The sequence below is a fragment of the Martes martes genome (assembly GCF_963455335.1).
Source record: "Martes martes genome assembly, chromosome: 10".
Taxonomy (NCBI): domain Eukaryota; kingdom Metazoa; phylum Chordata; class Mammalia; order Carnivora; family Mustelidae; genus Martes; species Martes martes.
Window position 1 is genome coordinate 63,336,548 of NC_137898.1, and position 15,016 is coordinate 63,351,563.

The 15,016-nt window shown below is 38.6% G+C and overlaps 1 protein-coding gene across 1 annotated transcript in view; it reads right to left on the minus strand.

Annotated features, from left to right (window-relative positions):
- Positions 1-15,016, minus strand: part of INTS4 (integrator complex subunit 4) — a 119,438-nt gene that overhangs the window by 100,641 nt on the left and 3,781 nt on the right. Inside the window, exon 2 of the mRNA XM_080817825.1 lies at positions 13,517-13,711. Within this exon, the coding sequence (XP_080673951.1) occupies positions 13,517-13,711 (195 nt within the window). The remainder of the gene's footprint in view (positions 1-13,516; positions 13,712-15,016) is intronic.

The window sequence follows — 15,016 nt, forward strand, 5'->3', positions numbered from 1 at the left end:
CTAGCTCCTGGGGATACAATAGTGAATAAAGCAGAAGCAATCCCTGCTCTCACAGATCTTATAGTCAAATGGATAAGACTGGCAAAGAATATATAATTTCACATGGTAAACATTCTAAAGAAAAATTAAGTGTGCAATGGATTAAAGAGTAATGTGGAGAGGCTATTCTAGATAGGACAGTGAGGAAAGTTCACTCTGAGGACCCAACTTTTGAGAGAACACTTAACTGAGTCAGACAGAGAGCCATAGGAAGATTTAGGGAAGCAGAGTTCCAGGCAGAAGAAAGGTACAAACTCAGAATATGGGAAATTCTAAAATGCTATATATAAAACTCTAGAAAAATGCATATAAAACTGTTAGCAGTGATTTTCTCCAGAGTAATCTCTAGAGAGCACATATTGTTTTTTAACTTTTTTGTTTAAGATTTATTATTGGGGTGCCTAGGTGGCTCAGTCAGTTAAGTGTCTGCCTTCGGCTCAGGTCATGATCCCTGGGTCCTAGGATCAAGCCCCACATCGGGTTCCCTAGTCAGTAGGGAGCCTGCTTCTCCCTCTGCCACTCCCCCTGCTTGTTTTCTCTCTCCCTCTCACTGTGTCAAATGAATAAATTAAAAAAACAAAAAGAAACAACAAACAACAAGAATAAAGATTTATTCATTTATTTAGAGAGAAAGAATGAGTGTGAAAGCGGGGCCAGGGGGCTAGTCACAGAGGAAGAGAATCTTTCAAGCAGACTACCTGCTGATCGCAGAGCCCAATCTGGCCCAGTCCCACAATCCATGAGATCACGACTTGAGCAGAAACCAAGAGCTGGATGCTCAACTGACTGAGCCGCCAGGGCACCCCGTTTTTTAACTTTTTTTTTTAAGATTTTATTTATTTATTTGACAGAGAGAGAGATCACAAGTAGGCAGAGAGACAGACAGAGAGAGAGGGAAGCAGACTCCCCGCTGAGCAGAGAGCCCGATGTGGGACTCGATCCCAGGACCCTGGGATCATGACCCAAGCCAAAGGCAGAGGCTTAACCCACTGAGCCACCCAGGCGCCCCTGTTTTTTAACTTTTTTATTTGCAGAGGTAAATCTCATTCTTTTACACAGTTTAGTGCTTGAATTTGTTACAATAAATATTACTGTTGTAATTTTTTGGAAAGGTTTTATTTATTTATTTAACACAGAGAGAGAGCATGCACACACATGAGAGAGAATGGTGGGGGGTGGGGTGGGGAGGGGCAGAAGGATAGGGAGCAGCAGACTCCCCGCTGAGCAGAGAGTCTGACACAGGGCTTGATCCCAGGACCCCGGGATCATGACCTGAGCCAAAGGCAGACGCTTAACTGAATGAGCCACCTAGGTGCCCCGAATTGTTGTAATTTTTTAAAAAGAGTGTAAATTTTTAAATCTATACAAAAATACACAACCCTTCAAAAGCTCCCAATTTTCTACAGAAAGAAGTCTGAGCTGCTTAGCATGCCACAAAGGCCCGCAAAGACTGGCCACTATGTCAGCTCCAATTCCCTACCAGTGATGCCACACTGCCTCAAGCTTCTGTACTTCCACTTAAGATGGTTCCTCTACCTAGGCTGCCTTCCCTTTCTCCCACACCTACCTACTCCTGTCCCTTAGGTGTATTAACCCCAGAAAGTCATCTCTGATCCCTGAACTGGACATGGAACAATCTTGAACAACTCTTTATCATGCCCTTCACTACAGTACATTGTATTTACTTGTGATTGTGTACTCCCCCATTGTGTGGCCTGTGAGCCACAAAAGTGATTAGCAAAATGCTAAGAAAGCACTATGTACATTCTGATAAAAACAAGAGTACAAGAAAAGGAAGAGCCAAGTGTTCTCCTTAATTCACTCAGTAAATAATCCGTCCACTTATCTGTTCAACACAGATTTCCTGCACACTAGGAGCCACCCCGTACCAGGCCATGGGGATACACTGTCCTTGTGGAACTTGAAGTTTGAGGGGCAAGGCAGACATTTCTCAAATAATATCCATTTAGTAATTATAAAGTTGTAAGGAAGAAATACAGAGTTCTATGAAAGCATATGACATATCAGACAGGGCTTTAAAATAACTGGATATTATGGTCAAAGAGTTCCTGATCTAATTTGAGGCAGAGGAAAAAGAACGAATCAATGCTCTGAGTCAGGAAGGGATACCACAACTTTCAGAACTGAAAAACAGGGTAATGTGGCTAGAATGTACATTGACAGGAGATGAGGCTTTTTTTTTTTTTTTTTAGATTTTATTTATTTATTTGAGAGAAACAGAAATAGTAACAGAGATAGCGTGATAGCGTACACACAGGGAAGTGACGAGAAGGAGGTTCCCTCCTGAGCAGGATAAGGGGCTTGATCCCAGGACCTTGGGATCATGACCTGAGCCAAAGGCAGATCCCCAACCAACTGAGCCACTCAGGTGCCCCTAGATGAGGCTTAAAAGACTAACACACACCACATCTTTTTGAGAATTATGGCAAGGATCTCTCTGACAATGCCTACTATGAAGCAGGAATTCAACACATATTTGTTCACTGCTGAATAAACAAATGAGTAACCTTTGTCCAAAGAGCAATAAAAATCCTTTGATGAACTATAAACAGGAGAGCGACATTAACAGATTTGAATTCTTGAAATATCAATCCAGCCTCAATATAATGATTGGGTTGGAAGGGGCAAAACTAAACAGAGAGACAAATTAAGAGTATACTGTAATAGTCCAGCAAAAGATGTTGGCATGACTTATACTTCCACTAAGGTAAAGACTAGATTAATTCAGACCAATCTTTCTGCTGAGGAAAACCAGAAAAGTACCATGGATGTCTAAAAAAAAAAAAGCATGTGCACACACACATATACATACAAACATACATGCATATAGATAAATGCGTATATATATCTATGTATACAATATAGGTGCATGTATATACATATGTGTATCTGAAAGTATTAGAAAACTAAAAGATAAATAATTAAACAACTAGGACCACATAAGGAAGGAACCCAGGAAGGTTCACCTACAGTGTGGGGCTGCTTTTTCTTCAGGCTTCTGCCAAATGGGAGAGTGAGGAATGGAGAAATGAGGGGCCAAGTAAACAGTGCTTCTTCCTTTTTTTTTTTTTTTAAAGATTTTATTTATTTATTTGACACACAGAGAAATCACAAGTAGGCAGAGCAATGAGTAAGCAATGAGTAATGTATACAGTTGCTGAAAAAGTATGCTGCACACCTGAAACTAATAACATCATATATTATAATTCAATTTTAAAAATCTTTAATAATAAAAATAAATCCTTCAAGAATGGAAGTAAAATAGAACTTTTCCATACAAGAAACACAAAGAAGTCTCACCACTAAACTCACAATAAGTGGAAATATCAGAGGTTATTCTTTAGCCAAAAAGAAAATAATCCCAGATGAATAGTCACAGATGTGAGAAGGAAAGAAAAGTAATGATAAACATATTGGAGTAAATGATAAATATTTAGTAAACCTAAAGGAATATTGCCTATATAAAATAACACTGTCTTGGAGTGCCTGGGTGGCTCAGTCAGTTAAGTGTCTGACTCTTGATTTCCACTCAGGTCATGATCTCGGCGTCATGAGATCAAGCCCTGTGTCAGGCTCTGTGCTGACCATGGTGCCTGCATAAGACTCTCTCTCCCTCTGGGGGCACCTGGGTGGCTCAGTGGGTTAAAGCCTCTGCCTTCGGCTCAGGTCATGATCCCAGGGTCCTGGGATCGAGCCCTGCATCGGGCTCTCTGCTCAGCGGGGAGCCTGCTTCCGTTCTTCTCTCTGTCTGCCTCTCTGCCTACTTGTGATCTCTCTCTCTGTCAAATAAATAAATTTAAAAAAAAAAACAAAACTCTCTCCCTCTGTTGGGGCACCTGGGTGGCTCAGTGGGTTGAACCTCTGCCTTTGGCTCGGGTCATGATCTCAGGGTCCTGAGATCAAGCCCCGAATCAGGCTCTCCGGTCGGCGGGGAGCCTGCTTCCCCCTCTCTCTCTGCCTCTCTGCCTACTTGTGATCTCTCTCTCTGTCAAATAAATAAATAAAATCTTAAAAAAAAAAAAAAAGACTCTCTCCCTCTGCCACTCCCTCGCATGCATGTGCTCTCTCTCTCTCAAGAAAAACAAAACGAAACAAAAAAACCACCACATTGTCTTACAGAGTGAAAGACGGAGAATTAAAATATATAATTACACTCACATGTAAGTCAGGAAGATGGATAAACGGAGGTAAGTCCTTGCACTGTCCAAAATGGTTACTGTGCCATAAAACATTTGACTTTGATAAGTCAAGAATTCATATTTTATTATACTTGGATAAAAATAAAACTAAATTTTTTAAAATGTCATGTCAGGAGTGCCTGGGTGGCTCGGTCCGATAAGTGTCTGCCTTTGGCTCAGGTCATGATCCTAGGATCCTGCAATCAAGCCCACTACCCGGCTCCCTGCTGTGCAGGGAGCCCACTTCTCCTCCCCCCCACCATCTCTCCCCCTTGCTTGCTCCCCCTTGCTCTCTCTCTCTCTCTCTCTCAGATAAATATATAAAATTTTTAAAAAAAATTTTCACATCAAATTTTTAAAAATTTCATGTTGTAATATTTAGGCTAACCAGTAAGAAAGTATAAAAGAATATTTAACTCAAAGCTAAAAATGAAAAGAATTAAAAAAAAAAATTCAAAAGGTGGCAAGAAACGAGATAAAAAGAACATTAACCAGGTAAGATAAATATAATGCATATAATAACAGGGTAGTTTTAAATCTACATATATCAATAATTACACTAAACATAATGAAATAAATGATTAATTTTTAAAACAAACATTTTTTAAAAAACTAACTAAACGTTAGGGATCCTGGGTGGCTCAATCAATTAAGCATCCAACTCTTGGTTTTGGCTTAGGTCATGATCTTGGGGTCCTGGGATTGAGCCCCACATCAGGGTCCCTACTCAACAGGGAGTCTGTTTATCTCCTTCTCCCTCTGCCCCTCCCACTGCTCACTCTCTCTCTAATAAATAAATCTTTAAAAGTAAATAGATAGGGACGCCTGGGTGGCTCAGTTGGTTAAGCGGCTGCCTTCGGCTCAGGTCATGATCCCAGCGTCCTGGGATCGAGTCCCACATCGGGCTCCTTGCTCCGCAGGGAGCCTGCTTCTCCCTCTGCCACTCTGTCTGCCTGTGCTCGCTCTCTCTCTCTCTCTGACAAATAAATAAATAAAATCTTAAAAAAAAAAAAAAAATTAAAAAAAAAAAAAAAAAAAAGTAAATAGATAAAAATTAAGAACTACATGTTGTTTACATAGGTCTTACCTGAATTAAAAAAGACATAAAAAAGATGAAAATAAAATGTAGAAGTAGGTATATCACACAAACTATAATCAAAAGATAGCTGGTCTCACTGTATTAATATTAAAGCCATTATCTGCTGATGATTATTTATAAAAAAATGCAAAATTATCTATATGTAATTTATTAAAATTATAAAGTAAGCTTGGTAAGGTTGTAAGATATATGAGTTAATAAATAAAAGTCAACTGCACTTCCAAATACCAGCTATGTAGTGTTAGAAAATGAAATTTTAAAAATATTATCATTTACAATAACAAAATATTAAATATCTAGGAGTAACTAGCAAAAAAATGTATAAAATCTTCCATGTTTATGGACTGGAAAACTCAATACAGTAAAATCTTAATCCCTAAATGTCAACAGAATGAGAGTTAATGCAAGCCTAATCAAAATCCTAGCTGAAATTTTGTTTTGTGGCAGAATTTCACAAGCTGATATCAAAATTCATTAAAAAATCGGGGCGCCTGGGTGGCTCAGTGGGTTAAAGCCTCTGCCTTCAGTTCAGGTCATGATCCCAGGGTCCTGGGATCAAGCCCCGCATCGGGCTCTCTGCTCAGCGGGGAGCCTGCTTCCTCCTCTCTCTCTGCCTGCTTCTCTGCCTACTTGTGATCTCTGCCTGTCAAATAAATAAATAAATAAAATCTTAAAAAAAAAAAAAAAAGAAACCAAAATAAAATAAGCTTTTAAAAAAAAAAAATTCATTAAAAAATGAAAAGACCAAGAATAACTAAGATATTCTTAAAGACAAGGTGAGTGAACTTGTCCTGTCAGATGTCAAGATTTAATATAATGCTATACTAACACAGCATGGTACTGGCATGAGAATAGACAAACTACTGGAATAGAATAAAAAGCCTTGAAATACCCATACATAGACATTTCATTTACCACAAAGGTGGTAACTGCAGAAAAATGGAGAAAGGACATTCTTTTCAATAAATGCTGCTGGACATTTGGATTTCCATATACCCAAGCAACATACACACACATCAATCCCACATGTAAAAAGCAAATAATAAAGTTTCTAGTAATAATGCAGCAAAATGTCTTAGTGAGTTGAAGGTAGGCAAACCCTTCTTACATCAGATAAGAAAAGCCCAAAAATAAATGAAAAAATTGTCAAATTGGGCTATATTAAGAAATTCATCAAAATATAACACAAAGGGAATAAAAGAGCGGAGGTGGGGGATAGTGGGAGGGACTAAAAAGGAAGAAGATATTTGAAAATACATATAACCATTAAAGCCATTAAAGAACTTGTACTGGAATATAAAGAATTCACACAAAACAATAAAGAAAAAGAAAAATATGCAAGAAACATCAATAGACATTACCTAAAAAAATATCCAAATGGCCAATTAAATATATTAAAATTGTTCCACTTCATCAGAAATCTAAGGAATACAAATTAAGGCCACAACGACATACCACACATATCCACAGAACTGTCAAATGAAAAAGATCAACAATTTCGACTGTTGGCAAATGTGTGGAATTGGAATTCTCACAGCGGCAACGGGGGGGTGGGGTCTAAATTGGTACTACCACTTCGAAAAAGTTGGCTCAGGGGGTGCCTGGGTGACTTGGTTAAGAAACTGCCTTCAGCTCAGGTCATGATCCCAGGGTCTTGGGACTTTCTGCTCAGCAGGGAACCTGTTTCTCCCTCTCTCTCTGCCCCTCCAGCTTATACTCTCTGGCTCACTAACTCTCTGTCTCTTAAATAAATAAAATCTTAAAGAAAAAAAACAATGAAAAAGTTGGCTCAGTAATTTCACTCTGGGGTATACAGAATATAGAAATATAAGACATACATACCAGGAGACCTGTATAAAATGTTCATGGCACTACTTCCTATAATAGTTAAAAAGTGGAGACAACCTAAATGTCCATCAATAATGGAGTGGGTAAATACATCAGGGTATATTCATACAATGAAACCTTATGCTGTGGTAAAAATGAATAAACTGTAGCTCCCATCAATAATATGAATGAATATCAATATAGGTAGAATTTTGAGCAAAAGCCACACATAAAAGATATACGCTATATTCCTTAATTACATGAAGTTTAAAAAACAGATAAAAATAAATTGTATTTAGGAGTACAGGCTTAATAGTAAAAAATAAAAGAAAAGTAGTTATTACCCTGAAAGTGAGGACACTGGTGGTTATCTTTTGGGAATGATCTAAATTATCAGTGGGGAGTTTGAAGAGGTTTACGGGAGGCTGGTAATATTCCATTTCTTGACCTGGATGGTTGTTACACATTGTGTTCACAGTATTATAGAGCAATATGCTGTATGACATTTTTCTACCTGTTCTTCTCTATGTGTTGTATTTCACAATAAAATTTTTAAAATGTGGTAGCTCAGTCCGTTAAGCACCCTACTTTTGATTTCGGCTCAGGTCATGATCTCAGAGTCCTGAGATCAAGCCCTGCATTGGGCTCTGCACTGTGCTTGCATGGAGCCTGCTTAGGATTCTCTCTCTCCCTCTCCTTCTGCTGCACCAGCTCCACTCCCGCTCACCATGCTCTTGCTCTCTAAATAAGTAAATAAAATGAAATAAAACAAAATATGTTACTTGGATTACCGAGGTTAACAGCGGAAACAAGAGATATTTTAACATTAGGAGAAGGGGAAAATGAATAGAGAGAAACTGGAGTGGGAGACGAACCATGAGAGACCACAGACTGAGAAACAAATGGATAGTTTTAGAAGGGAGAGGGTGGGGGGATGAGTGAGCCTGGTGATGGGTATGAAGGAGGGCATGGAGGGTACGGATTGCACAGAGCATTGGGTGTTATACGCAAACAATGAGTCACAGAACACTGCATCAAAAACTAATGATGGTGACTAACATAACAAAATTTTTAAAAAAAAGTAAAATCAACAAGACTCAGTGAAGAAGGGAATAGGAGGAGAAGGTAAAGGATCTTTCTCAGGTTTCTGATTTAAGGGTCTATATCAATAATGGGACAATTTCCCAAGATAAGGTAGACTGGAGAATGAAGGAAGATCCTGAATTCAGTTTTGAATATAAAGAAAAGTCAATTATTTTATGGACTTCAAATTATCGAAGTATCAAAGAATCAAGTCTTTCTGAGACAATGCACTAGTCAAATCCTAGTAAAAAATAACCTGCAGTGAGAGAGGACAGGAAAAGAGCTACATAGCCTTTCAATGATCTGGAATGGAGTCACAGACCTCCAAACACAAAAGATAGCTGCAGAGAAAGCAGAAGTACTGGGCCTAGCAGACAAGAGGACGCAAGAATGGCACAAAAAAGAAGACAGTATCTGACCTAGTAACACTCCTGATCAATCTGGATACATTACCCAAGTTCTTCTACTTTCTGAAATTATCCCCTGCTACCCTCAACACCTAAGCTTAAAACAAATTGCCTCCAGGGAAGCCCTCTCTAATAACTGCTCTTCTCACCATCAAAATCACCCTGGTTCAGGCTTTTATCACCTTGCTTCAGACTTACCAGTCTCCTGGTTGGTCACCCTAACACCCATTTTCCCCTCATCCAATTCCTCCATTCTCCATCCTATTTCCACAGTGACATTTCTACAACAAAACCCACAAGCTAGAATAGAGGTCCTCCATGATTTCTAGTCTTATCTCTTAAAGAGCTTTCAACTTAAAATATATACTGGCTGCTTGGATTTCTTCTAGTGTGACAGGCTATCTCACATCTCCATGTGTTTGCTCACAACTGCTCTTTCTTTTGAAAATGCGTTTCTTTCCTCCTGTTTTCCAGCTGGCCCAAATCTGCTTTAGAAGACTCATCTCAAGGATCACTCTACTCTGTAACGCCATTCTAGTCCCCTGCTCCCAAGTCACACTGACTGCCCTCTTCTTTAAGGTCATATCATAACCTGTCCCAGATTTCACAGCACCTACAGCACTGTACTGTAATTATCAATTTATTGTGTCTGTATCTACCCAACTAGATTCAGATCAGGGATCACATAATCATCTCTTATATCCAACACTAGCCAAGGCCTGGCACAGAGTTAGTATTCAGGACGTTTCAAGAAAATTTAAAAAAACAAAGAAATGAATAACCTTACCCCTTACTATCTATTTACTACATACATTATTTGGTCTACCAACTATACTACTGGCTCCACAATGACAAGGAACATGTCTCACAGTTCTACATCCTCCACAGCAACTAGCAGAGTAGCATAAGTGAAGAACCTGTCATGTCAAGGAAGTTCAGATACTGCTGCCTGACCACAAAAAATCTGGAGGAGAAGCAAAAGCCTAAGTAGCTTATCTACTAAAATATAAGAGACCACATGGATAACATAATTATGGATAACAAACCAAAGGATAAAAAGCGCTATGGTCATCAATCTAGAACGGGACACATTTGGGATCTGTCCTCATTTCCTCTGGGGCTAGAATCTGCTAGACTAATGCAAGCAGCATGGCCTAGTTAAAGAACCTGGGGTATGACATCACAATACCAATTTCAATTTTTCTTTTAGACATGATAATGGTATTGTGATTATGTCTTTTAAAAGAGTACCATTTAGAGATAAAAACTGAAATTTAGGAACATAATGATACGATGCCAGGGAGAATCTGGTGGAGAGGGTTAAGAGTGGAGGAAGTAAAAATGGACAGTTGGGTGGGGGCATGGCCATTCAGCAATGGTAACTGCTGAAACTGGATAATGGGTGCATGGAATTAATGAAACCATTCCCTCTACTTGTATATATATCTGAAATGTTTCACGACAAAAGTTAAAAAACAAACAAACCCAGATCAAATCCAGACTTTCCATTTACTTAGCTAGGTCACCCTGAAAACTAAATTGCTCTAAACTTAGTTCCTTTTTTTTTTTTTAAACATTTTATTTATTTATTTGACAGTGAGAAAGAGAGAGAGAGAGAGAGAGGACAAGCAAGGGGAGCCCCAGGGAGAGGAGAGGGAGAAACAGGCTCCCCACTGAGCAGGGAGCCCAACGTGAGGCTTAACCCCAGGACCTTGGGATCATGACCTGAACCGAAGGAAGATGTTTAACCAACTGAGCCACGCAGGGCCCCTCCAAGCTTAGTTCCTTACCTGGATTACATAAATAACAATGGTGGTGTCATCAGGATTAAAAAATATTACATGCGGAAAGAGCTTTATAAATTCCAAAAAGCTATATAAATGTTAACTGTTCTTAGAAGTATTATTACAGAAAAAAAAAGTAGTATTATTACAGATGATTATGGGTAACGGAGTTATATTATCATATAACAGGTGGATATCGCTAAGAAAAGAGGTAACTAAAAATAGATCACTAAAAAAAAAATAGATCACTAAGTGTCTGAAAACTTGAGAACAGAAACCCTGATTACATTCATGTAAAACATGAGGGATGCATTTATTAACCCCCCACGTTGTTTCAGGGACCTTGCCAGGAACTGGGACAGAGATAAACAGATTTGGAGTCCCTGAATTTAGGGGCTTAAAGTCTAAAGGAGTGAGACATATGGCAAACACCGGTTATACTAAGAGCTAATAAATGTGCTAACAGGTCTGTCCAGCGCCCAGAAAAAATGCCTGATATATAATAAACACTCATTAACTGAGTAAAAAGTATCACAAAAGCATAAGCTCACTCATTCAACAAATATTAATTTTACCACACACTGTTCTTGGTACCGCAGATTTATCAATTTAAAAAAACAAAAATCCCTGTTTAAGAGGAGCTTACATTCCAGCATGGAGAAATAGACAAGGTACCAAATAAATGAAAAATTATATAAAATACAAGATGGGGGTGCCTGGGTGGCTCAGTTGGACACTTGATTTTGGCTCAGGTCATGGTCTCAGGGTCATGACATCAAGCCCCATGTCATGATCCCCAGTCAGCACAGGGTCTGCTTGAGGATTTTTCACCCTCTCCCTCTTTCCCTCCTCCTGCGCACACAGGCACATGTGCACTCTCTCTCAAATAAATAAATCTTAAAAAAAAAAAAAAAAAAGAATATGAGAAGATGCTAAGTGCAATGGAGAAAACAAAATCAAGGAAGGGAGCTAGGAGGTTCTGGGGTGGAATAGGCAGTTTCAATTTTAAATATAGGGATAAAAAAAGGCCTTAATGAAAAAGTGACATTTGAGCTATGACTTGAACAAAGTGTGGGAAGTAGACATATGAACATCTGAAGGAAGTGTTCTAGGGGGAAGGAAACGTAAGTGGAAAGACTCTGAGGAAGGAATATGCTTGACAGAGAAAGTGGCAGACCAGATCACAGGGCAGTGGGAGGAAGACAGACTGGGAGAACTGCATGTGAAAAGACATGATTTCTGAAAATCCACAAGATCTTTGGAAAACTATAACCATTTCTGATTAAGCTAGAACATTACATGTGTAAAGGAAAACACCCTTTATGTCATATTTAAAAGATTTAAATAAACATAGTTTATAGAAAGAAAAGAGATTGAAAAGAAAAAGAAGCTTTTGTAAGGGAACACCTGAAGACAATACATGCATCTTGACAGATGCAAAAGAAATACAAATCGTCATCTACAAAGTATTCTTAAAAACTTCAAATATACGCTTAACCTGAACCTAACAGGGCCTATACTGTATATCTAACCTTCCGTTCCTAGTAAGTAAAAGGGGTAGAGGAGCAAATTAACCTCCAAGGAAGTAAAATTCAAAAAACAAGACATTTTATCAACAACTGACTGAGTTTATCAGGTCAATGTCACCAAAATAATAAAAATAGTTCTAGATTGAAAAATGACCAGGAAAAAAAAAAAAAAAGAAAAGAAAAAAGACCAGGGACGCTTGGGTGGCTCAGTTGGTTAAGCGTCTGCCTTTAGCTCAGGTCATGATCCCAGGGTCCTGGGACTGAGCCCTGCATCGGCTCCTTGCTCAGCTGGGAGCTTGCTTCTCCCTCCCCCTCTGTCTGCTGCTCTCTCTCTCTGACAAATAAATAAGTAAAATCTTAAAAAAATAATTAAAAAAATTAAAAAGAACAAATGCCACGTGTGAACAGTGTTTGCATTTTTATTTGAAGCAATCAACTATAAAAAATATTTTGGAAATGAGAGAAATTTGAATACAAACTAGTTGTTAGAGTATATTAAGGAAATCTAGCTTAATCTGATGTGGTTATATCGAGTTTTTTTTAAGTCCCTTACTGAACTGTTTTGGGAAATATATTATACTTTAAAAAACTTAAGGAAGGGGCGCCTGCATAGCTCAGTCAGTTAAGTGGCTGCCTTCGGCTCAGGTCATGATCCTGGGGTCCTGGGACCGACCCCCACGTTGGGCTCCCTGCTCAGTGGAGAAACTGCTTCTCCCTCTCCCTCTGCCTGCCACTCTGCCTACTTGTGCTCTCTCTGTGTCAAATAAATAATTAAAATCTTAAAAAAAAAAACAAACTTAAGGAAAACAAACAGAGGGAGCAAATCTGTCAAGATATCTGTTATGTGTTAAATCCTAGAAATGGGTATTTGGGAGATCATTATAGTATGTTTTAACTTGTCTATAGGCTTAAAAATTTTCATACTAAATGATTCACCCATGACTCAAATATTTGGAAATTGTGTCTTCCCTTCTACTTCAGATCTTACTTATACAAACTGAAAAATAAACACATCTTGTGACTTTCATTTGTTTAAACTATTTCTTGCATTTAATCAATCACAAACTGATGTTTTGTCTAACCCAGTAAAATACATGGAGAAATGAAATGCCACTACACAAAGGAAAAAAAAAAGTTAAAAAAAGAGGTCTATCACAATTAGATATGAGGGCCTTGAATTAGGGCAGTAAGAACAGGATGACAGGATGATATTTCAGAGACAAAGCTGGTTACAGAGTGTCACAGCTGAAGTCCTCCTTTGTATGCCCACCACACTCGACATAACACAGGCAACACTACCCCAGCAGTATGTTCGCATCTGTCTCCATATACACTATATGGATACTCTCTATATCTACACAGAGATGCAGCAAGTTTCTATGAAAAGGATTTCTTTTTTATCTCTGTATCTACAGTGCCTGGCATGTGGAAGACCCTCAGTAAAAGACTGCTAAATGAACACCTTCTTATTTATCTTGCGATACTAAGCCATTCTGTACACGATACAATTCTTACACACACTCCCATCAGGTCCTCAAGACCGTCTTACCTTGTAATAATGTTCCAAGAGAATCCTGACTACTCCCTCCACGCTTTCTGCTTCAACAGGCTTCCTGGCAAACTGGAGTAGGTACTGCAAAGCATCTGCCGGGGAGGTAGCTTTACACAGATCTATGTGGAGTGCTGCAGATTTACTTGGTTTTGTCAATCGGAGTTTCTTGGTTGCAATTTCCTCCTGTTGTTGCTGCAAAGGAGCAGGCAAAGATAACACATGAAAACACAGGGTCTGCAATTTTCACTTTGCCTCACTCCCTTATACCAAATAACATACTTTTTTTTAGGGAAAAGCAGTATTATGAACTGGGAAAAGGACATTTGGATTGGAGACCAGGCTGAGTCGCCATTTTGCTTTTCACTAGCTCCTACCACCGTGGCCTAGTCATTTCATTCCTCCAAGTCTCAATTTCTTTCTCTGTAGAGTAGGTCCACTAACATTTTTTTCTGCCTATCTCTCAGAACTGTTGTAGCTTTAGGGTTAAAAGGACACACAAAAAATCTGTTCTATTCTTTACTTAAAAGAAATCTCAATTTTATAAAAATGTTCAGACTGTGCTGAGGCATGCACCAGGCTCAGCTTGGTGAGAAAACTGGAACTGATGGGAACTATCTACAGCTCACACTGAGTAAGTCTTCTCCTTACTCCAGATGATTACCCAAACCATTCTGCCTTTATTAAAAGAATGGTAGTATAAAAAAATTAAACTTACAGTCAAATAGCTCACAAACTACAGCCACTTAACAAATGTTTATTGAATGGTTATTCAGTGTTAGGACTTCTCTCTAAGTTCCAGTTCTGCATTCTAAGTAAGTCATAATTCTTACTTTCATCATCTGTAAAATGGGAGTTATGACACTACTACCAGTCTTTCTCAACTAAGGATCCTCATCTGAAGCACAGGACATGCACAATTATTTGAGTAACCATTTTCTCAATTCTCCCAAGGATGGTGCATAACTAGAAGCTTTCTAGATTCATTCGTTATGTATAATGGTGCCAAAAAAGTTCATGTAAAAGGGAACCTATCCCTCTAAGGCTTAAGTCAGGCCCTGTGGGTAGGTACAGAGAGCATAATAAATAAGACAAATGTTGTAATCAAGGATTTTCCTTAACATCTGATGCATCGTTTTGATATCCTGAGCAACCACCTCTTTACAAATTTACCTTTCTACAGAGAAAAGATTAGGGTTATTCTAGTCAGGAACAAAGTAGGGCATGATATAAAAGGACTGAGAGTTTTGAAGTTAGAGAATTTGGGTTCAATAACCACTTATGAGTGAGAGGAGGCCAGTCCTTCTTCTATAAAAGAGAATATAATACCTATACCATATGGATGTTTGAGAAGTCTGAAGTACAATGTCTTTGTGTGTATACACATATAATAATAAGCACTAAATACACAGCAGTTCCCTCTCCCTCCTCATTTTCATAGCAGGGGAAAAGATCAGAAGCACTAAGATCTCATATCATCACTCTAAGGTAATGATTCAT